This window comes from Diadema antillarum, unplaced genomic scaffold (genome assembly GCF_040938485.1).
Source record: "Diadema antillarum isolate AM-2024a unplaced genomic scaffold, OU_Dant_1.0 seq00000490_RagTag, whole genome shotgun sequence".
NCBI classification, from domain to species: domain Eukaryota; kingdom Metazoa; phylum Echinodermata; class Echinoidea; order Diadematoida; family Diadematidae; genus Diadema; species Diadema antillarum.
Window position 1 is genome coordinate 523,882 of NW_027271451.1, and position 23,871 is coordinate 547,752.

The 23,871-nt window shown below is 37.1% G+C and overlaps 1 protein-coding gene across 3 annotated transcripts; it reads left to right on the forward strand.

The window, feature by feature from the left end:
- Positions 1-1,397: 1,397 nt before the first annotated feature.
- On the forward strand, positions 1,398-22,362 carry LOC139733772 (syntaxin-12-like). Of its 3 annotated transcripts, none has more exons than XM_071644576.1 (12): positions 1,398-1,478; positions 2,905-3,043; positions 11,304-11,387; positions 11,955-12,024; positions 12,596-12,695; positions 13,649-13,786; positions 15,647-15,693; positions 16,202-16,298; positions 17,472-17,544; positions 18,541-18,623; positions 19,692-19,785; positions 21,772-22,362. In XM_071644576.1, exons 2-11 carry the CDS (start codon positions 2,980-2,982, stop codon positions 19,782-19,784), a joined length of 849 nt encoding a protein of 282 aa, XP_071500677.1. In that variant the 5' UTR covers positions 1,398-1,478; positions 2,905-2,979; the 3' UTR covers position 19,785; positions 21,772-22,362. The 3 variants fall into 3 exon arrangements, with proteins under 3 accessions (XP_071500677.1, XP_071500678.1, XP_071500679.1); XM_071644577.1 differs by having other exon boundaries at positions 2,905-3,037; XM_071644578.1 differs by having other exon boundaries at positions 2,905-3,013.
- Positions 22,363-23,871: the final 1,509 nt, after the last annotated feature.

Genomic DNA, 23,871 nt, shown 5'->3' on the forward strand with positions numbered 1-23,871 from the left:
TGTTATGTACATGTATTTCAAAAGCCTGATGCACCTCTTGCTATTTCATATCATCTGTACAGAGATGTGTGATGGTGTTTCAAGAACTGCTCGGTACACAAATGACAAATATTGTGGAAAAAAGATAGTGAACAAATAAAAATATTTTGTTAAGAATATTTGACAGATTATAACATGACAAATACAAACCTCACCTTTAGATTGTAAAAGTGAAGGTGAATAAATACATTTCTGCGAATTTGTGAAAGCAAATTTCTATGGTTTTCAGTTATTGAGTAATGTTTCATGAAAAAATATTGGTGAATGTCATGGACATGTATTCATGCTTGTGAAACTGTGTGTGCATGGGTGTGTTATCCTTGCTCTTTTTTTTTTCCAGTGTCAATGATAATGTATGATATGCTGATGTATTGCTCATATACATGTTTTGAACGTATGTTTGACTGATGAGATGAAATTCAGATGAATTCATTTCATTTCAAATGAGTTTGTGATGCACATTTTCAATGCAGATAGGTAATGTACCTTTAAGAATGGTGCCAGTGAAGCACTTTACCAGCACTGCATGTGAAACACACCAAAAATACACAGACATCAATTCACATACATTCTAAGAAAAAAAAAAAGGTTCTTTTGAGCACCATTAAATGGTTCTCAGCACTGTCACAATAGCGACACCTTTTTTGGAGCCTGTGAGAACCTTTTTTAAATGGTGCCTGTCAGCACCTTTTAACACTGGTGCCCATTAGAACCTTTTCCAACGAAATGGTTCCCATGAGCACCTTTTGAAAAGAGTCAAAAAGGTGCCCATCTTTAGTCAAAAAGGTGCCCATGGGCACCTTTTAAATGGTACTCACGAGCACCATTTCATCGGGAAAAAGGTTCTAATGGGCACCTTTTACAAAAGGTGCCGACAAGCACCATTTAGAAAAGGTTCTCACGAGCACCTAAAAGGGTGTCGCTATTGTGACAGTGCTGAGAACCATTTAATGGTGCTCAAAAGAACCTTTTTTTCTAAGAGTGAAATATTATACTGTCTTTGAATATGCAGCTCATGCAGAATGGGAGTATATAGGTATAATGGACCATTTCGAAAACAATCAATGGCAAATAAAGGGAAATGGATAAAAATTGAAATTATAGGGTGTGGATACAACATGCATGATAGTTTTAATTGTAGGAATGTGGATCCTAACTTTGCTCTGTGCTGCGTGTAATCTCACAGATTCATGTAGGAGGTACAAAAAGCGCACTGGTGTGCTGCCCTTCGATCTGTGTCGATATTTTCATGGTGGGCGCATTATCTAAGGTCGAGATAAGTGGAACCCTAAGGTACACAACCGCACACAGCTGCTGTACATGTACAGTGAGTAGTCCAACGTACGGGCGGGCAGAAACTTACATGCCAATTGAATGACCAGCAGATTGTATGTTATTGTTCAGCGCTGCGTTGAGGGGCGTATTATAGCAGACTTCTGGTAAGATTAACACTTCTATTTCAGAAAATGTCGGCAAACTGTTATATTTATCATTTATGTTTTGTGTAGTAAGTAAAATTGGTTCTCAATTTCATGGGAAGTTAACAATATTCCCTGTTCGTAGGCATAATCGTACATGATTTGGACGCGATGACAATTTTTGTAGTGAGGGGTGGCACCGGCATGCGCATGCCAGCGTACACAACACTGAGTCAGTGGAGACAGACACGGCACGGACTGCTCGATCATCATGCTCCTAAAGTTATGTTTCATGGCCGATGCTAACGTTAGATGGTTAGATCATCAACATGACACACGGCTATTAGTAATTACGGGTATTGATGCATTACATGTTATTATTACCCATATATAAAGGTAGTTTTGCCAGGCAATTGTAAATTTAGTTGGTATTTTGAATGTCAATAAAAGATGTCACGTGACGTTGTCGATATTTGCTGTCAATCAGAAATGTAGTTCCTGACGCAAAATTTTGCGCACGATCTTGCCTTTGAAGTTCGGAAACAAGTGCAGAATACCCCATCACATCGTTGCATGCGCATGCAAGTGTGTAACACAATCCACATGTAGTAAATTTATCTCTAACCAGTTACTGTGACTAGTGAGTGAGTGTACAATGTAAATGTCCATATTTTGACGCTATTCATTTTTCGCGCTGAGTGCAAAAACTTGAATTTGCGCTGCACGATTGTCAACTCATTCAAAATGTGCAGAGAAAATCGAGAAGACATTTCTTTTTCGCACCGCAAAAATTTGTGTGTTTACAGTAATCAGCATGTAGGCTAGGCTACTGTAACTGCGACGGTACCAGCCCCAACGTGCATAGCGGCGAGGTCTCCGGGGCTACATTGTACATGTAGGCCTACTGGTCACAATACCGTATCACTACGCTACCCTGGCCCTGCCCTTAAATATGTATCATATATATAGTGACACGTAGGTATTATAAATGCACAAATGCATGCACGCAGGCACATTCGGCTCATGATGGGTATCAAATCCTTTCTTAAGCCTAACTTCAAACGTTTCACCCCCCCCCCCCCCCCCCCCCGAAGAAAAAAAGGAGATGCAAGAAAATGTTCTACATTTGTATGATGTTAACCTTCACATACATACACTGTAATTATTCTAACATTAGGTGATTTCCCCATATTGGTGTGATCTTGCCTATAGGTCCCCCCCCCCCCCCCCAGCAATATTGCCAAGAGTGTATGGGACTGTGAGTGCATGCATCCATGACTGTAAGCTTCTAAGGCACCAAGGGTAGGGTAGTGTAGTAACTGTAGAGTGGTGTGGACTAAATTAGTCGGGGACATTATTGTATTTTACAAAGAACTCTTTCCAAGCAGAGAACAGTTGCCTGTCATCTCAATGCTTGAGTCCCACCATATTCTCCTGTTTGCTGTAGGAAACATTGTTGCAGCTGGAGGTGCGTGCCCTGGACCATTCTGTAGGAGAGGAGCAGAAGTGACTCACATTCACCATGTCGTTTGGGACGGGAGACTTTGGGGGCTCTGGTAACAGCTTTTCGACTTACCACGGTAGCGGTAAATTTCTTGATTTTCTATCCCCAACTGTGTTCTTTCCTTCTCACATGTGTGATGGTTGGTACTCACCTTGTGGCAAAGTGTCTCCTGCAGAATGAGGTATTTGCATGACCCCTATTATAACTCCCGCACATCCTATCAGAGGCTCATATCAGATGTTTTAGAACCCATGTCTTGAGCCACATTCTATTGGTAATTTTGTGTCATCTAACTGCTGCACGTACTTATCTTGTTGTATTGTGTGATTTGTTGATTTGTTTTTAAACTACACATATACAAATGTAGATTGTTGGATTGTATTTTCATTTTGTCTACTATTAATTAGTGCTTTGATACTCACTGCAGTCATGAAACAGACTTTGTCAATGTGTATCTGCTGAGATATATGCTTTTAAGAATCCCTGACATAGAGAAACAGAAAGAAATGTACCAGGTACAACAAAAGTAAAAAATCAGCACAAAGTACAAGTTTTTGTTGCTGTTTGTCCCTTTTCTGTCAGTACTTTTATACGCAGTTAGTGGCAGGATCAAAAGTGACTATTCTATGCTAATTAAAGACAAGGCCATTCTTAGTGCCTTTTTTAAGTGACTGGAAATGGTGAAAGACTTTAATTTTCCTCGCTTACATGTGAGATAAACACCCCACAAGTCCATAGTCATAGTCACAGAGATGTAAAATCTCAATAATCATTTTAATGTCATGAAGTGAAATGAGTCTTATTCAGTATAAATTGTCCTAATACACAATGTGCCCAGTAGGTCTTTTTGCTTAAATTGAACAGAAGAATCTATAGATGAGAGAAGTATGTTTTGGGAAATCAGAGAAAAAAAACAACTTTGAAAGTCAGTAGTCGAAAATAAGAGAAAATAATAGTGATAAGGGTGATATATGATGATGATAAGAGTAACTAAAGCTACAAGTTGTGTAAAAAAAAAAGATTATACAGATTGTACGTAGTAACTGATGTAAAATATGACTCGTATCTAAAGTGTAGCATGACACCCATTGTGGGTGTGTGTCATGCTGATCAATAACTGTACTTGACATTTGTCAAAAAGAAAGTGAGAATGTCACTGTAAGAAGATCAAAGACTCAGCGCCAAACTACATGTACATCTGCTAACGCTCCGTCCCAGTGACAAAACACCTCTAGATGTTTGCTCGTACCCCTTTCATACTTGGCAGATTTCACCCGAGATTTCCAGGGAACTTGCGATTGACGCTGTAAGTGTGAAAGGCATAGCATGTACACCTCGCGGGTAAAATGCTGGGTAACTTTCCAGAAATCTTACCCTCTAACCATCACTGGTAAACTAGCAGGTGTCCGCATGAGCTCCAGGGTGGCAATGTTGCAGGAAAAAAATGATGAGACTCGGTTGAAAAGTGAAGATCAGCATACCAATCTTGGGGTCGTGTTTGCACATGCGTCATTTTTATAATGTGTACCTGTACTGCAGAAGAGTGGGCAAGAGAAATACAAGTGGGTGCTCGTTCGCTGGTATGAAAGAAATTTCTTGCACTATTTTCACCTAAGTCACCCAATACGCATTAAAATACTGAGTTTTGTCTTCAGATGTGTTGTTGTCTACAGGTTCTGGTACATTGTAGGTTTACAGAAAAAAAAAATCATGTGAGTAATATGAAGGGCTCCATGAGCCAGGTTTTAAAATCTAGTTTGAAAAAAACAAACAAACCAGGGAGGTGCTAGAGAAGGAGAGACAACTAATGCTCTCATTTGAAGTCATGCACGCCACCGCCGAGAAGTTATGCGTTCAACTACAGGTGGAAACCAGGTGCTTTGACAAAAGAGAGCATCAATAATCGCGACTAGCTCTCTCACATCTAGAAATACTTGCCCCTACTGCAATTTGCTCTCTCTTTCAATGTGATGGTAACAATGAATTTATGTACCTTGAATTGGAGCAGCAAATCAAAATACAGTGTTAGTAAAACTGACAATTTTAACAGCAAATAGTTTAAAAGCATGCTCGAACACGCTTTAGCGGAGTACTTTATTTGAAAGATCAAAATATACCAGATTTCAAAGATTGAAAACTAACATGCGGAAATGTGCGCATTATAGAAAAATATTAGGTTTTTAACAGGTGCTAATTTTCATTTCATTTCGATTTGCACACTACGAAGAAACTAGAAATACATGTTTATAATATTGAATTCTTTCCTAAACTATACTAAATCAATTCGAGTATTTCATTTAAAACTTTACAGTGAAATAAAGCTTGTAATTCAACGAAAGGTGAAATGCGCTCTTCGTCTCCGAACTTCGTCTTGCAACTAGAGCGGTGCCAAGCATGACTTTAAAGCGTAGTGGAATGCTAGACATCCCATTGTAACACCTTGAACCCAAACATGTGTTTGCATGAATTACGAAGAGTTGCCACTCCATCTCTGTAACACCTCCCTGAACAAACAAAAACAAATGTTATTTCCAGCTAGCATGCAAGTGCTACCTTGCTGCACATATAGTACAAGATATTATCACATGTGGGAATGTTGCTGTGTTGGTTTAAAAATCCTTTTATTATTGTAATGTACATAAAATCAGAAAATACACTTGTAGGTTGGAATGTGAAAAAACTTGAAAGCAAGAATTTCAAAAAGTATCTAATGTTTGTATGATTGGAGAAAAATGAACATAAACAATGATATGAAACATGTAGATTGTATTTGTAAGATTAAAACCACCATACAAACATGTTTGTACAATGTACATCTAGGTATCATTTGTACGTAGAAAATCATAACTTTGCAATCTGGTGCCTTATACATATATACACAATTCAGTTTATGAAAACTTGTTGCTCAATCTTTATACACTAGATTAACAGTGACTTCACCCTATTGTTACACAGCTGACGTAATTGAAATTTGAAAGAATCATTTAAATATTTAAATAAGGCCATTACATTGTGCCGTTTACTGTACATACATTGTACACATACGTTGTAGTGCAAAAGTGTACACAGGCATGTGCCGCATTCCGGTGCTGTATTCTGATAAGTGAGTGCTTAGCATACTAATACTGTAGGCCTACTAAGCACTGGCTGACGTTGGAATTTACTCACCGACCAAAGTACATGTATTTCACAGAGTGCAGACTGTATTGTGTACCTCGGTAGACAGTGAGTATGATGAGTTTTGAGATGAGATCATTTCCACACTTAGCACGCGTGTGTAGAGTAGCCCAAAGTGATCACTATGCATTCTCTTTTAGTTTCAAAAGTGCATGGTCCAATCGTATACAATGTGTACATGTTGCAATAATTGGTCATTTGTTATGATTTAATGCTTATGAGTCAGTTTGCATTCTCTAGTAGCTCTGGAAGCCTGCCAAATGCATCTTCAGCCTGGCTCTTTCTCTTTTAAGGTTGAAAATATAAACAACAACAACAAAATTTGTTTATAAATCTACTTATTCGGCAAGCATATTTTATAATGACCAAGCAGGCCAGTGTTTTGACAATTACTTTTTGTTTTAATATAAATATACAATTTTATTGTTGTCTTTGCTTTCAATATATTATGCTTGTGCAATACACTTTTGGTAGTCATAAGGGCTTTTTATGCTTGCAAATTTTTGCTTAGTCCCGTACCAACGGTGGGGCTAAGGGGGGGGGGGGGGGGGGGGGGGGGGCCGGGGCCTTAGCCCCACCGTTGGTACCGGACTTTCCTTAGCCCACTTTCTGTTTACACCTGTTTTTGCCAAAGTGGGCTAGCCCCACCGATAATCCCGTACTACATTGTATCTGGCCCTGCAAAAAAGCAGGGTTTAGCACCGCAATTGCGGTGCCAAGCAAGCGAGTGTAAACAGAACGAAAAAATAATCCGGGGCTAAGCGACGGAGGCGAAGTCCGACCCCCACTGACCAATCAGAAACGAGGTAATCAAGTGCTGCCGGTGCATGCGTGTACTTGTACAGTGCACAGCATAATTATGAATATTCAAGTGGTTTGGAAAGTACGGGACTAAGAAATATGAGTGTAAAAAGGTCAGTTTTCTCTTTAGCCCAGGACAAGAGCTTAGTATGGGATTTATTGGTGAGTGTAAAAAGCTGAAAAAATTGGTACGGGATTAACGATAGTCCTGGGTCAGAGAAAGTACCGTACGGGGTTAAGAAACACAAGTGTAAAAAGGGCTTTATTGACTTGATTCTAAACCTCTCCTTCCCAAATCGTTCACATGTTTTTATGGAGCACTTTTCACTCATAAAATATGTAGGCATACATTGTACAGCGTAGATTGTATACCATACATAATGGTGATATCAAAGTCGAGTCGGAAAATATTCCACTTCCTGGACTGCAGTTTCTCTGTACCGTCTTTTTTTAATGCATACCACAGTTGTTCTGCAGTGTATTAAATGTACAAGTGTAAACTTGAATGCGTCATTAGTTTTGGGTGGTTGTCTTCCCTTTTAATAGTGTATCTAGACATTAGTTGATGTGCAATGTACATGTCATGTTTTAAAGGCACAAAGTTGTGCATGTTGTGTTCCAGTCATGAGTACAGTATTTTCAGCGTGAATTTTCCGCTTTGTACAAGTTGTCTATTGGGATGTGTGTGTGTATTTTTCTCCCTTTCCCAGATATATCCATCACATAAAATACATAGATGTGGTGACAGATCTTGTCCCAATTTGCATTTGGATTGCCAGTTGTGCACTCAGTTTGGCATTCGGCAGTGTGACATCTGATATCTTGAAGTCTTTAGAAATGTGATTTGATTGAGGCCTATTTAGGCCATTTTTTCGGCAAAATATAACACAAAAACATATAATAGTGGCGTTCACAATGAGAGCCAAGCAGCCTTGAAAGCATCTTGTGCTTGTGTTGGGTTGCCTACACATGAAAATACTATATTACAATAGCGACAAATATTACAATTGATTCTGTGTGAAATCAAGTAAATAAACATGCCAATTGTAAGCAAAACACCATCACATTAATACGTACATGTATATTATATACACTCACACACACACAGCACACACACACACATTTGATTTCATTCATGCTGATATTCCCTTAGGACTGACACTTCACGCTATGCTTTGATTGCTTTATGAACTTCATATTTCATTGCATCCATAATATACACACATAATATACATTTGTACTTGAAACTCTTTCCCTGCAGTACACAGTGTGTGTATAGCATGTGAATAAAATATACCATTTCACTTAAAACAGAAGTGTGTAAGTACATGTACAGTGTACATACATGTATACTAGTAATGATACACTCACTGATATTGAGACAAAACTAATGACAAATGCCATTGAAGGTTTTCTCGATGTATCTACAGAGTACATGTGGGTAATTCCATGAAGTTGGGGCAGTGTCCATGTAGCATCGTGAAATTTGAAAAATACATTTCAGCATAACTCAATATTAATTATGCTATACATTTATTGTTTGTAGGCTTTACATTCGCATTGAGGCCACACATTTTCTTGGAAACTTTGTGCCATTCAGACTCAATTTTGATGAAGTTATTAAACAACATGTAACGGTGTCCTGTAGCATCGTGACGTGTCCGTGTAGCATCGTGATATTTTAAAATTTGGTCTTAAAGGGATCGTATAGTTTTGGTTGAGACCTAATTTCAGGTTTCTAACATTTTTTGGTGAAATAATTAGAAACCTCTTATGAAATATGAAAGAGCATGTAATTCTATGAAGAATTCAGCGTTTATTTGATGAAAATCGGCTTTGAAATGGCTGAGATATCCGAAAAAGAGCGATCCTAATAAAGTGTGGGACCCACACTTAATTACAATTGCTTTGTTTTACTTTGTTTTTGGATGTTGCAGTCATTCCAAACCCGATTTTCATTAAATAAACTTTGAATGAGTTCCTCTTAAAAGGGTATGCTCTGTACTATATGATAAGTATTTTCTTGGTACATTGTATGTAGCAAAAAGTTAAAAGCCCAATTCTCATCTCCACCAATACTGTACTATCCCTTTAAGAGACAAATTATGGCAATTACAGCTGTAGCTTGACCAAAATTTGATGCAATATGCATATTTACTAGATTAGTTAGATAGCTAAATATCTCAAATTTCCTGTACACAGTTTTAATTTTAAAAGAAAATTACAAAATGTATCACGATGCTACGCGGTGTCCTTTTTTGTTACATTTGGTGGACACCGCGTAGCATAGTGACACATTTTGTAATTTTCTTGTAAAAGTAAGACCGTGGAAAGGAGAGTAAAGATTTTTAGCTATCTGACTAATCGAGTAATTATGCATATTATATCAAATTTTGGTCAAGCTAATTGCATTAATTTGTCTTTTAGGACCAGATTTTAACTATCACGATGCTACAGGATACCGTTACATTTTTTTAAAATAACTTCATCAAAATTGAGTCTGAATGGCACAAAATTTCCAGGAAAATGTATGGTCTCAATACAAATGTAAAGCCTATAAACAATATACACTGTACACACACGTAGCATAATTAGTATTGAGTTATGCTAAAATGTAACACTTTGTGCCCCAACTTCATGGAATTACCCACGTACGTACTGTTACTGATTGATCAATGCTGAGATTTATTTTTGTGTTATCTTAATCTAATTGCCTGACTGATTACAAATTCAGGTCAGCTTAAAAATGACAGTATGATGTGAATGGCTACTCATTTCCATAAGTTCTCAACTGTGAGTCATTGGAATGTGATGTACCATGGAGCTGCCAATTACTATTCTCTTTCCTGAAATTTGTTTGGCATGAAAAGTAGAGTTGTTGTTTTTTTTTATAATTTGCTTTCTATTTTTTTCTAACTTTGGTTTCTTTTTGGGGGGGGTTATTTTAATATGCAGGAATTGATAGTTCTGAATTTGTCACGTGTGTTTGTCCTAGTAATGCTCAAGAAAGTTTAGGTCTGAAAAGAAAAAGCAATTCGATTAAAATGTAGTTGTGTCAATTCTTTGAGTGTGATGGAAAGGTACACTTTACTGGTTTAATAACTGTACCATTTCTCAAACTCCCAACACTACTGTATGCTTTCATGATAAGAAAGGAATAGATGAAGTCTGATAATTTGCAAGAAAGATGAGTTTGATTTAGTTATTGATAATTTGCAAGAAATATGAGTTTAATGAATTGGTAGAATCCTCCTGCTTTGAGCATTGCTACCACCATTATGCCATCTCCCAAAAATAGATTTGACACAAAAGTCACACTGTGTAGAGGTCATTCGCAAGGCAATGAGTGATTGCGAAAGAGGCTGTTTGTGTTCAACAGTAACAATACACACAACTTGTGTACAATATGACCTAATACTGTATGTGTCACCCAATATTGTACTCTCAAACCTTTTATGTGGAGGCTGCTTTTTTTTTTTCTGGTCATCTCTCTTTTTTGTTTTCTAAACACATGGGAAAGCACCTGTGTAATAGTCATACTGTACATGTATTAGTGTACATGCATTTTAAAATAGTAACCAAGTTACCAGCTTGCAATCTTTCTCAAAATCTCCAGTTTTGCTGTAGTCAATGATAGTACTGTAGATGTGTTTCCACTCGATCATCGAAAGAGTTCTTGAATCATTGATTTGATAATGAATCAATTCATAAATCATTGATAAATTAATTAGTACAGTTTATTAATGAATCAATTTGTGAATCATTAATAAATTAATTACTGCATTTTAAATATATTACTACCATGTGCAAAATTTCTGTGCTTCTGCAATCATGTTTGTTTGTGTGTCTTTTATCCCATTTGTGTTTACATACTTGCTGTGCTATGCAACAGTTACAATGTACATTGTATGTCAAGTCTTGTAAAAGTAAGTTCTGCAGTAGAAATTCAATAACTCAACCTGCAGCTTCTGTACATTCTGTAATTTGAGTGTAAAATTCTACCATTGCTATTCAACCATTTCTTTACTGTGGTTACTGCATTTTTAGCAAATAGATTTGTCCACCTACAGCTCTATTTCCAAATTGTGCACATCAAATTGTTTTATGAACCCTTAATGTGAAGATGGAAAAATCATGTGATCAGTAAGAGTTATTGGAATGAGCCATGCCCTTGAAAACATTTTCTTTGATAGTCCATAGAAAGTGGATCTGAATGGTGTGTTGTTGCACACCTAATATTGATATCATGAAATTGCCCACATATATTTAGATATCATGGCATTATGAAACATTTTCATACACTATGACAAAATGAACTAATGTTTTGTTACATTCATTTCCTCCCTCAATATGTAATGCCACAGCTGGTAAGAGCGGGAGTTCGCAGACAGACTTCAATCGCCTCACACAGGGAATCGCAAACAATGTTCGGAAGATATCACAAAATGGTGAGTTTGCTTCTTTCTTGTCAGGCATCGTTTATTACAACTTGTATGCATGGTCTTGTTCTTTCACATTTCATGATAACAGAGTAAAATAATGGCAGTCAGAAAATCAGTCAGTACTATACAATATTTTTATGACAGTCTACTCTTTACTTGTCTGAGTTCATGTAAATCATTAATCTTGTCAGTGTCGTTATAGTGGGATGTTTGTGAGATGAAGAGTACAACGTAAGTGTTTTGTAGAGCTAACTGCTTCATGATGGCTTTCCACCAAGATTAGTTTAGTGAGTGCATGACAATTAAATGATAATAAAAAATGACTCTTGGTACTCTTTCCTGATATTTCTACAAAATCAGTTGTAGTTTGTTGGAGCAGTGTAGTATTTGTAGATCCATTTTTGAGTGTGGCTGTTCTGGCAGTGAATAATCACTTTAGGCTCCTTTGATGTTCTATTGTACAATGCAGCAATGTTATTATATGATATACAAAGTGTACTCAAGTGTGTGGGTCAAAGTTCATTTGTCTACAATCAGCCAGACTATGTGGCCCTTTTTTTATCTTCTACACAGTTCGAGAAATTGAGGGTTTCACAGCTAAACTTGGCACACATGAGGACAACAAGATGCTTAGAGAGAAATTGTAAGTATTAAAGGATTCAAAATCAAATAGAAATAAGGATGCAATGTTCACTGTATGTGCTCCCTGTATAGGTATGTGTGTACTGCAAACAATTGTTATAAGTAGGTGCATGTTTGACAAACCTGAGGAAAACTTTGGATAATGGATTGAACTACTCTCTCATTTTATGAGCAATTGACTTAAAACTTGGCATGTGTCACCACTTTCATTGTGTCATTGTTGCAGTAATGTCCGGTCAAAATTAGGTAAATAGCTGATGAATTATTTAGAATCCTTAGTTTGATAAAAAAAGAATCACATACAGATTTTGTTTTCAGTTAAAAGAAAAGAAAAAGTTCAAGAAATGTACTTCCCCTGGATGCCAACAATGAGATTGCAAATAGTGTGAGTCTGTGACATATATGTTATTTTGGTATCCAATGTGGCACTGTATTTGATTTTGATGCCAGTTGAGAGAGGAGAAGGTTATCCGTATGGCTTCCTTTATTCTTGCCCAGTGAAAGATAGCCCATCAAGTGACCTTTAACCCCTTCTTGTTCCACCCCTCCCTCACTTCTTCAAAACACAACAGGGATGAAAGACAGCACTACACAAACCAACTGGCCAAGGATACGAATAAAATGCTGAAAGATCTAAACTCCATTCCACCCTCTTACAACCCTTCAGATCAGGTGAGGAAAATGAGAACTCAAATGTCAAAGATTTATGTTAAAATCCACTCATTTTTATAGTTAACTTTTAATCTAGAAGGTTAATCAAAGGACCAAAATAATGAGCATTGTATAAATATCAGATATAGAAAACATTCAGCAGTACTTTGTATATTTTCACATTTTTTTATAAACAGTGTTAATATAAATCAGTCACCACCACATATGTCAATTAGATAGAATGATGACAACATTGCCTCACATGATTTTTCTTTGGTTTGTATATCCAAAATGTGCAAAATATCACGGAAATCAAGATTTTGGTTGAAAGCTTAGCAACTGTGACACCCGTCCATCTTATGTCACCAGTGCTGCATTACTACAACTCTCCAGTAATTTGATGCAGGGGAGGTACTTTTTTCCTATCCTGTAAAATTCACCAGTGTCAGTATTGGCAGTCTTGTGGAGTGTGTAATTATCACTTCATCAAATTTTCATTTGTAGATTGTAGCAAATATCACAGTTTCTTTTAAAATGAAAATGTGAAATCATAATTTGATACTCAATGTCCAGATTTGAATAATGAAATTGCTGCTACTGTCTTACTATTTTTTTTTTTTTTTTTTTTTTTGGGGGGGGGGGTTGGGGGTGATATTAGATTTGTATCGGTTATGGCCACCTCATGTGCCATTGAACTATTTCATCAAGGTGCAAAATATGTTACAACATCATTTTGAAATGTAGTACATGTATCATCAAAGTGACAATAGTTATTCTGAAGTGGCATGCAACAGGAGTTTTCATCATTCATGAGAGAACAATGCTGCCTGTCTCTGTCTCATGCACACCCAACCGTCCATCTATCACTTTCTCTTCCTCCCCTTCCCCTTCCTCTCTCCCCTCCCACTCCACCTGCTGCCTGGTGACACTGGACACCACTTTCTCATTCCTGCCTCTGTGCGTCTCGTGTGCAGAAGCAGCAAAAAATGCAGAAGGAGAGACTAACGAATGAGTTCACGACGGCCCTGAACCAGTTCCAGAAAGTCCAGAGGGATGCCGCTCAAAAGGAGAGGGAGTCGTTTGACAAGGCTAGGGCTAGCTCAATGTCATCAGTGAGTAGTCTTGCATTAATTCTTATACCAACTTTGACAGATCATAGTGGTAATAGAGAACAATTACTACACATGAATATCTGATCGAGCTTCAGAATTTACATTTTTTAATCTCAGTGATTAGTATCTTTATTATAAATTTTTATATTCCTTACTAAGTTTCTCAAAAGGTAGAGATTATGATGTAAAAAAAAGAAAGAAAACAAATCATTTGAACCCTGTGTTGTCCATAATTATTAGAATCCTTTGTTTTGGTTGCAGAATAACAAAAAGCTTCTTACAGGCTAAAGTTCTGATGATTCTCAAATTTACAAAACACTGGGGAAGAGTAATGTTCCTTTCTCTCTTTCAACGGAGCCTATTCTTGCAGATTTCATTACAAGTTTGTAAAGCTTGCATGAAGTTATTGCAATCCATCTATTGTAAAACTGGAAATATTCACAGCTTTAAATTTCCACAAATTGGAGCTGACGGTCTTTTTGGCGGTATGAAATTTTCGCAAATTGCTACTGGCATTCAATGCATATATAGTGTAAACAAGAACTTTTGCCTGCATCAATGTTGTGAATTTTTGGCTCCTAGAGAAATTCATGGAAATTCCATGCACACAGGTTTTATGGTGATAAGTGTAATACATGCAGCGTAAATCAGAGACCTGTGTCAATTCAGTTTCTGTAGGACTGATGAGGTACTGTAAAACATGATATATTCACGGCACAAAATTTTCGCAAATTGGAGCCAACGGCCTTTTTTGTGGCATAAGATTTTCAGGAATTGCCACTGGCATTCAGTGCATATAGTGTAGATGAGAAATTTCGCGTGCATGTTAATTTCGCAAATCTTGGTGCTCGCGAAATTAAAATGCACGCGAACATTCCTCGTTTTACAGTACTCTGGTATGCTGCACACTGCTGATGCACCTGATATTACTACACTATGAATATTTCATTAAAAAGCTAAACTTTTGGATGATTTCGCTAGACTGATTGGAAACACAACATTACCTAGGAAAAACAGACCAGATATTAATGATAATAATGATTTACATTTATACTGTATAGCGCATAACAATAAGGTTCTGTTTACACTTTATGTAAAGTTTCACCTTATACATCAGGGGAAGAAAAAGTTTTCACACAGCCCTTACCTCCGATCATCCACTTCCAAAGCCACATATTGTATAGGATGACTGGCACTAGCTCGCTCTTTTGCAGTTCTCTCATTCTGCTCAAAGATATCCAAGACAAAAATAAATTCAAATACTTAGGAGCTTATAAGCACTTGTAGGCCAAAATTGTTCCTCAGTAGAAACGGAACAGAAAGAGAAAGACAGGAAAATAATCATATCTCACTAATATAGTCCTACCAGTATTGATGAATATGAATGAAAGCATTGGGTACTGGTCTACGTCCATCAAAAATGAAGGTGAAATTTGATTTGTGGATGATATTTTCAGCTCAAATGATCAATTCTTCTGTCAGTGATGATTGAAAAGAATTCTTGGGTTTTGGGTTTTGGTTTTTTTTTTGGTAGTTTTGAGGAATGACAAATGGTGCATGACATTATTCAAGCAGAGGTTTCTATCTACGTAATTAGTGTGCATTGTTTAACAAAATGTACCAGTAGTATCTCATTTATATTGCATGAGTCTAGACACTGGCAGTTTAATTGATTTTAAGTGTTGGGCACGTTAGTAACGACATTGATACGGCAACAACTTGAGGAATTATATAATTGTTTTATTTTGGTTCATATTTCTTTCCGTCTGTTCCACTATCTCTCGCTATCTCTCTCTCTCTCTCTGTCTGTCTGTCTGTCTATCTCTATCTCTATCTGTCTTTCTCTGCAAATATCTCCAGTCTGGATTTGAAGACCATTCAGCAGACACTTTGATTGGTTTTGAGACGTAAGTCCTTACAAGCAGAGCATAGAATAAGAAGAATTGTTTCTTGACATATGCCATGTCATAATTGTTTCAAATATTGTGTTCTGTATATTTAGTGTTTTATTCCAATTGGTCATTTCACGTGAGGATATGCATCCCTGTTTTCTATAGTGGAGGAGACATCAGTGCAATATATTTGACAAAAAGTAAACAAACATATAATAGATGACACATTGGTGTTGCTGACAGTGATAGCATTACAAGCTCCATTGACCATTGAACTTTGACATTTTGATGGGTTTGTGGTGTTTACTTCAATGAAGAAAACTCACACTGTGAATTACATCTTACTACAATCGGATTTATTGTCAGAGTGAAACATGTCGCGCAATGCACAATGTATGCATGCATGTGATATACAGTATATTGTGTGAAAAGCCGCCATTGTATGGAAGATGATAGTAAGGAAAGCCATTGTAGCAAAACATGTAACACATTTCAAGTCTGTCTTCTGCCTTTCTCCACCTAGTTCCAGACAAGACGCTGGGTTCAGCCAGCAGAGCCAGGTGACCTATGAGGACTTGGAGGCAATCAAAGAGCGGGAATCACAACTCAAGAAACTGGAGGTGAGAGACACACCCTGGTGACCAACATCTGGAGTGAAAGGAAATACGGTGTTAGATAAAGCCACTTAAGTCAGTACAAGTTCTGGGAGAAAGTTTGAGGGGTATTGGAGAAGTATCAAGAAAGTTTTGAGGTGCTTTGAAAGTGACATTGTCGTTGGTTTTGGATATTGGCTGGTCCTTGTCCATTAAAAGTACCAATGTTGTGCCTCTTTTCAGTGCTCAGAGGTTTTCCCTCCATCATATCAGATGAATTTGACATATGTGTCAATTTCTAATTAGTATAAAAAAAAAATATGTTGTCAGGTATTGCAAATCATCACAGACAAGACCTTTCATCTCAAATTTTGGTGAAAATAACTATTTTTGATTAATGGTCAGATAATCAGTTATTGTTGAGTGATGTCCTGTCCAAATCCTAGCTGTTTTACCCCTAGAAATGAAGCCACCATGACGTGTCAGCAGAAAGACTCTCCCATGTAAAATAGTGCTTCGGCTACCATGTTTTTGTGCTCTCCTGAACATCTGACATTTTGTAGATATAATATGAGGTTTTGTCGCCCCAGTGACGATACGCTGTCATCATACAGGTCGCCCTCTATGTTACAGCATGCATTAAACATGAGAATCCATTGAAAGCTTGTTTACTGTTTGTGGCTTCATGCAAGTGTATTATTTTGCCAAGTCGGTGTTATCGCACAGTAAATTTTCTCCTCCAAAATTTCAACTTGCTGTAAATATTCCATGACATTAGTTTCCACTCATTGTGATTCTGTTTTGTATCTCTTATAACATAGTTGTTGTTCAGGTTTGAGTTTCTTCAGTTTGTCTCCCTCTACAAATGAAAATTTGTTCAGATCGCAACTGCTGATCTGTAAATTAACAAACATGTTGGAAAAGTTGTTGTTGTTGTTGTTGTTGTTGTTGTTGTTGTTGTTGTTGTTGTTGTTGTTGAGGTGTGTAAACACTTTGGATGAGTATGTCCTTTCGACCACAAGAAAATTACCTGTGTGACAAATTAATGTACAGAAGAGGAGAATACTTGTTATTTGGTCCACAAGTAGAAAGGCAGTGCTTTAAAAAGTTTTGTCTCTATCTCTAATAACATTTGCTGCTTTGTGGAATGAGTGGTTTTCTGGAAGATGTGACTCAGGTTTTCGCACTTTCTGTTTTCAGTCTGATATTTTGGACGTCAACCAAATCTTCAAGGACCTTGCGACTATGGTACATGAGCAGGGAGAAATGATAGGTGGGTCCACGAGGCTTGTTTTCGCCAACTATGGAAATCAGTTTCACATTTCCTTGAGCACATGATTTTGATTTGTTTGTTTTTTTTCAAACTCCAGTATGTGCTATCAATTTACTACCCTTTACCAGGAAGTGAGTAAGTAGGAAACTCTGTGGCTCATGATTTTTCACATGCTCTTTTTCAAGGCATAACCTTCTCATAGCTTTTTGAGTAAAATAACTCCAAATTGTATACTTTGAATCTTAATGATTCCTGGGGAAAAGGGGTAGTTGGAGAAACTTGTGTCATTTGTTGAATATCCCATGTTTCTTGTGGATGTATTTGGCACAATGCAAGAAATCTCAGGTCCGGGGCTAATTGTGATAATAATAGTTTGTTTGTTTGTTTGTTTTTTCGTTTTTTTTAAATCCAATTGTGATAAAATAGTGTTGAGGTAAATGTTCTTCCAGAAGTGAAAGTAGAAGTTTTATAGTGACAGTTGGGGACATTAAAGGGGCATTCCAGACAATTTTCATGATTTCACATCATGTAGTATGTAAATCGACAGCCCCATATTTGGATTTGTGGTATTTTTTTGTGGTCCTTGAGTAGAGAAATCAATACTCTGAAAAACCTTAAACAAATTACAGTCATACACTGAACAATGTTGATGACATAGGAAGCTCACATAATTCAGAAATGTAGCAGTGTAATTCCATTACAATACTGCTTGCTCAACAAGTTCACCTGTGTAGAATCTATGCATGTCTTCTTCTTTTGTTCTGCTTCTTTGAGCCCCAACTCATGCATTTATATGGTAATGATAGGCTGCTTTGTCATCATCCTTGTTCATTGCAGTTTGCTGTACATTTTACATTTTACACTTATCCCTAATCCCAATCACTATTAGTTCTGAAACTCAGCATAACTTATTAACAGTTGTTCAAATTTTAAAAAGTCTGAAAATCATCCGGAGGTCTCCTTTAAGCATATATTATTCTCTGCATGGACACACAGACAGCATTGAGGCCAATGTGGAGTCTGCTGAGGTGCATGTAGAGCAAGCCACTGTGCAACTGGACAAGGCCAGGGAATATCAGGTAAAGAGAGCATTCATCCTGGGTATTGTGTGTCAGAAATTTGTCATGACTTAGTGTATGGCATGCTCATCGTGAAATATTAACTCTGCAGGGTTTGTGTGAGCTTGAAAAGTGCTTGAAGTTTTCTCTGGCCTAGAAGAGCCCTTAAGATGTTTTTTGTCTTGTGTTTGACTGAAGTTTGAAATATTGAGTCCATCCGTATGATTAATAATTCATTTGAATTGCATGGGAATTCAGATACTGTATACATCATATATTTAGCGAGTCTAATTTTTTGCATGTCAGAACTTCCAGATGAGTTCACAAGTGGGTAAATTTGTTATCCTGGATTACGTTACTGAATGGTGAAAGATATGTGTGCACGTCTCATTAAAGCATCTTAAGAGCTCTTCTAGGCTAGGGGGAACGAGCTTTTGCTCACGCTGGACCAACACTGGAATTCACTTCCACGTGAGCTGAAAGACTCAAGCTCCGTAACATCTTTTAAGGAGTAATCTAAAATCCTATTTGTTTGACAGTGTGTTTTGAAGACAGACTTTCTTGTCTTCTGTTTCATCTTCTTATTTTATGGTTTATGTATTTTCAGTCTTTTTGCTTTGATGTAAAGCGCCTTGAGCATTTAATCAGAGTGGAAAATGGTGCTATAGAAATTGTCAGTATTATTATCATTATTATTATTATTATTATTATTATTATTACTATTATTATTATTATTATGGCTATTATTATTATTATTCATGTTGGGATCAGAGTCAATATTTGCATGTTTTTTAATTCGTGAATAGCATCTGACTCGCAAAATTCACAGAAATAAAAACCTTGCCAAATGTTAGGTGTATACAGTAAGTGATTTTTGAAGATATCTATGTAAATTTAGATTTTATCTTTTTTTTTTCTTTCTTGAAAATAAAAGAAAGGAAAGACAGATAGATTCCAATGGGTTGATTCATTAAATATAAACCAATGTTTGAATAGTGTTTCTCCTTATTAGAGCCACCCATATTGATGTTGTGTAGAGTAGATCACATCTGACTCCTCTATTTGTCACCATGTTTATCTCACCATCAGTCCAAGGCAAGGAGAAGGAAGTTCCTACTCTTCATCTGTGTTCTCATCCTACTGGGAGTCCTAGCACTCATCTTGTACCTCACCCTCAGATAAGGTGAGAGAAATGTGTAGAGTGCTGCTCAGGTGCACAATACCAACTCAGCAAATTGGCAATAGCGTCTTAACCAGTTGAGGACGGACTGATTTTGCTACAACACGCATTTCCCATAGACACCTGCCCGAGTATACTCAGGACTTGTCCTCAACGGGTCAAAGACACTGTGAAATGGGGATATGTTTATTAAAGCTTTACTGTGCTTGGCTTGCCGATAGGTACACACACTGGAGTGCTTTCTTCAGAGTTCCCCTAAGCACAGATGTTTTGAAACTAATCTCCAATGTATAGAGATGACCTAATCCCCCTTATCTCTCTTGTGTCAGGATGGCCTTCTTGTTGGACTATTAAAGGCACATTGCTACACCTGAGTGAGCTTGCTAACTTTACAACTAGGTCAAGTTTAATTGGAGGTATTACTGAATGCTGATGAAAGAAAAGCTTTGTAATTTACACTAAGTGTCTTGGCACAAAAGGGGTTTACCCTATTCAGGGGTCAACCCATCCAGTAAAATGTAACCTGCAGAATGAAATCACACCTGAACAGATTCCACTGGTGTTTTGCAGCACCTTAGTACTTGTGCCATCAAAACATTAGTATTACTTTACTACGTGTTGTGTGAAGGATTGATGTATAATTTACACATTGTTCAAATGACAAGACCAAGAAAAGAAAGTGAAAATGTGAAGCAGTGAGTTACAAAGTAAATGAAAATATAACAATCCGGGAACAAATTAATCTTTTGTCTCACGAAGAAAATCGTAGTAAGGTGTACGACGTTTTGCTCGCTACTGCTGAGCGTCGTCAGGTACAATGAGACATGGTGGTGCGTGCACGCAGGTTATTAAGGGCGGTCAGTTGGCTCAGTCGGTAGCGCGTCTGCCTCGCGATCAGGCGGCCCGGGTTCGAACCCGAGTCTGGACTGAGCAATGTTGTGTGTGAGCATACCGTCCCCTCTAGCAAGAGGCAAAACACTCTGTCCCTCGGATAGGACATAAAATGGAGGTCCCGTGTATGAGAGAGTAACAACTCATGCACGTAAAAGATCCCGCTTCATTCATTCATCGTAAAGAGCAGGGTGTTTAACCCGGTGAAGTGGTCCCACCTCAAATCCAACTGGACCCCATGGAAGACCAGCTTAACATAGCTGAATATGGGCTATCCAGCCATCTTCTCAGATGGAAAATGAACAAACAAACAAACATAGCGTGTATGCGGACGTGGTAGTGGGCATGCCGTTTCCTGGGGCGGAAATGAAAATACATTTAAAGTTACTTGATTAGATTTTGAAAAAAAAAAGAAGGAACAGATGAATGACAGAAATAATATGATACATAGTAATGTAGGTTTCTGGTTCACTGAGAGACATGGACTTCGATTTCAAGTGGATTTCCAACATTCTTGTCAAGATTTCAAAGTGAAATTTTGAATTACACTTGAACTGTCTATTTTGTATTGATTGATATGCCTGCTGTGATGAAAAATACTAATGTGTATCATCCTAGCGGTAACCTTGCCATGATATTACTGATGTAGTTTGTGTAAATCTGTTTACCATATTAGTTTCTTTTTCTTTGTAAACAGCTTTCCATTACCAAACTCTCATCAGAATCAAATTGACCAGCCTTCTAGCAGATAAAACACCCTTCTAAAAAGTGCTAACCGTCTTACAAACCTACGCAGTATTTGAAATGGACGGTTTGCTCAGCTCATTGGAGCTAATTGCCTGAAAAAGGGAATAAACTATAGGGATTTACTTCCTTTCTTTGTTTGAATATAATGCTCCATAACTTTTAATATTTTTCCATTTGCTTGGGTTTTGACCTTGGTTGCAGGAGCTTGTCGTAAAGCAGGGATTTTAAAGTTGTTTGCAGTAGGCTCTTTTGCATCCATCATGGATCTGGATACATTTTGTGTAGCTAGAAGAAAACAGATTTAACACACCTTTCCCCCTTTCTTATCCCATTTCTCTTTATACAATGCAGGTGACCCAACATGTACCCTCACTCTACCAACTCTTTGTGCACTGTCTGTCATCGAGAGTCGTCTCATTGTTCAGTCATGGGCAAGAGGGCTTTTTTTTTTTTTTGGTTTTATTTCTATGTTTTCCTTTTTTTATTGTTATTTCATCCAATTGGCGTACCTGAGGAACTTCTTGATGTCACTTATTTTCCAGAAGTGAATCTGTTCAGAGGGGCGCATGACTGCTGTTTGTCAGGACAAAATCTTGGAGAAGAAGTCAAAGCCAGACAGTGCAGATATTGTAGATAAGGAGTTGCATGATACAACCTGTATTTGAACTTATCTTTCTCGCTTTTATCTGTACACATTTCCATAGTCCTAAGTTATCCAGAACACAGAAACAAAATTTTGTTAGAATTGAGACAGGTTTCCTCGCTTGCTTGTCCAGTGTCAGTGAGCAACTTATTTATATTCTGTCGTAGTTTTCAAAGTTTGAGTTGTAGGTTAATGTGTTTTGTTTGTTTGTTTTTTTCTTTTTTTTAAGGATGTTATCTCTCAACTTGTTTTATGAAAATGTGGCTTTTTGAAAGGGTTGTATACAGCTGCCAGAATTCAAGGAGGAATTATAACCGGAGGGCCAAACCCAAAAAAGTCGCTTACTTAACGAGTGAGTTGCACTCTCTCTACAAACTAAGTAGACCATGCTTATTTTCAAGTTTTTATTGTAACAAACAACATTCCACTGGTCTACCTCAAAAAATTTGTTGCGAAAGCCTCCAAATCCAAGATGGCGTCCAAGATGGCCGCCATATTTACTGAATTTGTTATTTGAAAGATAGAATTTGATTGAAACATCAGATTTCAACAAATTTGATGTCATATGAAAGAGAATAAAATTTTCTACAAGTTGATACCATTTTTGTGGGTTGTTGTGATAACTGGATTGAGATTTTAAGGAAAAAACACTCATTTTTTGGTATTTTTCTGAAAAAAAGAAAATCATGAAAATGCTTGATTCATCATAAATCAAAGAAAGACTGAAGGATTATCTTGAAACATCTCAAGAATTTTGTTTGACATATAATTGATATTTGGAGAAAATTAGGGGTCAGTACCGTTTTTGGTTCAGGAGTTACAATGTCTCAAACTTGAAAACTCACTATGTAAAAATGACCACTTTAGTTGTGACAAGACTTTATTGGTCGTAAAAAAAGCATGCGCGCGCCTAGACTACTACACGCACCACTGGCACTGACGCCTGTAGCAGTGCCAGTGGTGCGTGTAGTAGTCTTGGCAAACGCAGAATTTTCTTTGACAAACAAGGGTTTGTGCCTGAAACTAACTTTTCATACCAAGTGGTAGCTCAGGTGATGCTGATTGCTATTATTTCAAAGTAGATTGTTCTGAAGCAGATGAGATGAAGCAAAAAATATCTTTCAAATAGAGGTAGAAGCTTGAAATAACCTTGCTATCGAAAGTTTAAAACAAAATTTGGATCAATCACTCAAAAAATTCAAGATTGCAGGCCATCAAAGCTGACATAGTGTATTGCGCCAAAGTAAATGTATCATTTCGATTTTTATACAATTTTGTCTGTTTTGGTGTCTATTTATATGGTTTTTATATATTCTGAACATTTTAATGCTATTTCAAACCATCTTAGGTTTTTATGGAGACATTTTTTTTTTCAGAATGGACCATGAATATTTCTCTAAAATGTTACAAAAAATTAAATTAAAAATGTTTATGAAAACCATGCAGAAATTACAATCTTTCCCATATAATCAATATTTGGAGGTCAGTATTGTATTTGGTTCAGGAGTTATAATGTCTCAAACTTGAAATCCCATTTTACATGATATGTATTTGCACGCATCTGTTCCCAAAGACGTCACAGAGGGTCAAATCCAAGATCGTGCTTACTTTTCGAGTTCCACTCTCTCTATAAACAAAACCATACATAATATTAAGCATACTAAGTAATGTTCCGTAAGTACACTTCAGTAGATTTGTTGCAAAAACCTCCAAAGTACAGATGCGGTCCAATAGGGCCGCCATTTTTATTGAATTTAACATTTCAAACATAAAATTTGATAGAGACATTGGATTGCAACAAATTTGAT

Excerpts from the sequence above, each read along its gene's own strand:
- LOC139733772 (XM_071644576.1), top strand. The coding sequence starts at position 2,980 with ATGTCGTTTGGGACGGGAGACTTTGGGGGCTCTGGTAACAGCTTTTCG. Across the intron at positions 13,787-15,646 it reads GGGCTAGCTCAATGTCATCA|TCTGGATTTGAAGACCATTC; the intron begins GTGAGTAGTCTT and ends AAATATCTCCAG. Across the intron at positions 18,624-19,691 it reads ACAAGGCCAGGGAATATCAG|TCCAAGGCAAGGAGAAGGAA; the intron begins GTAAAGAGAGCA and ends TCTCACCATCAG.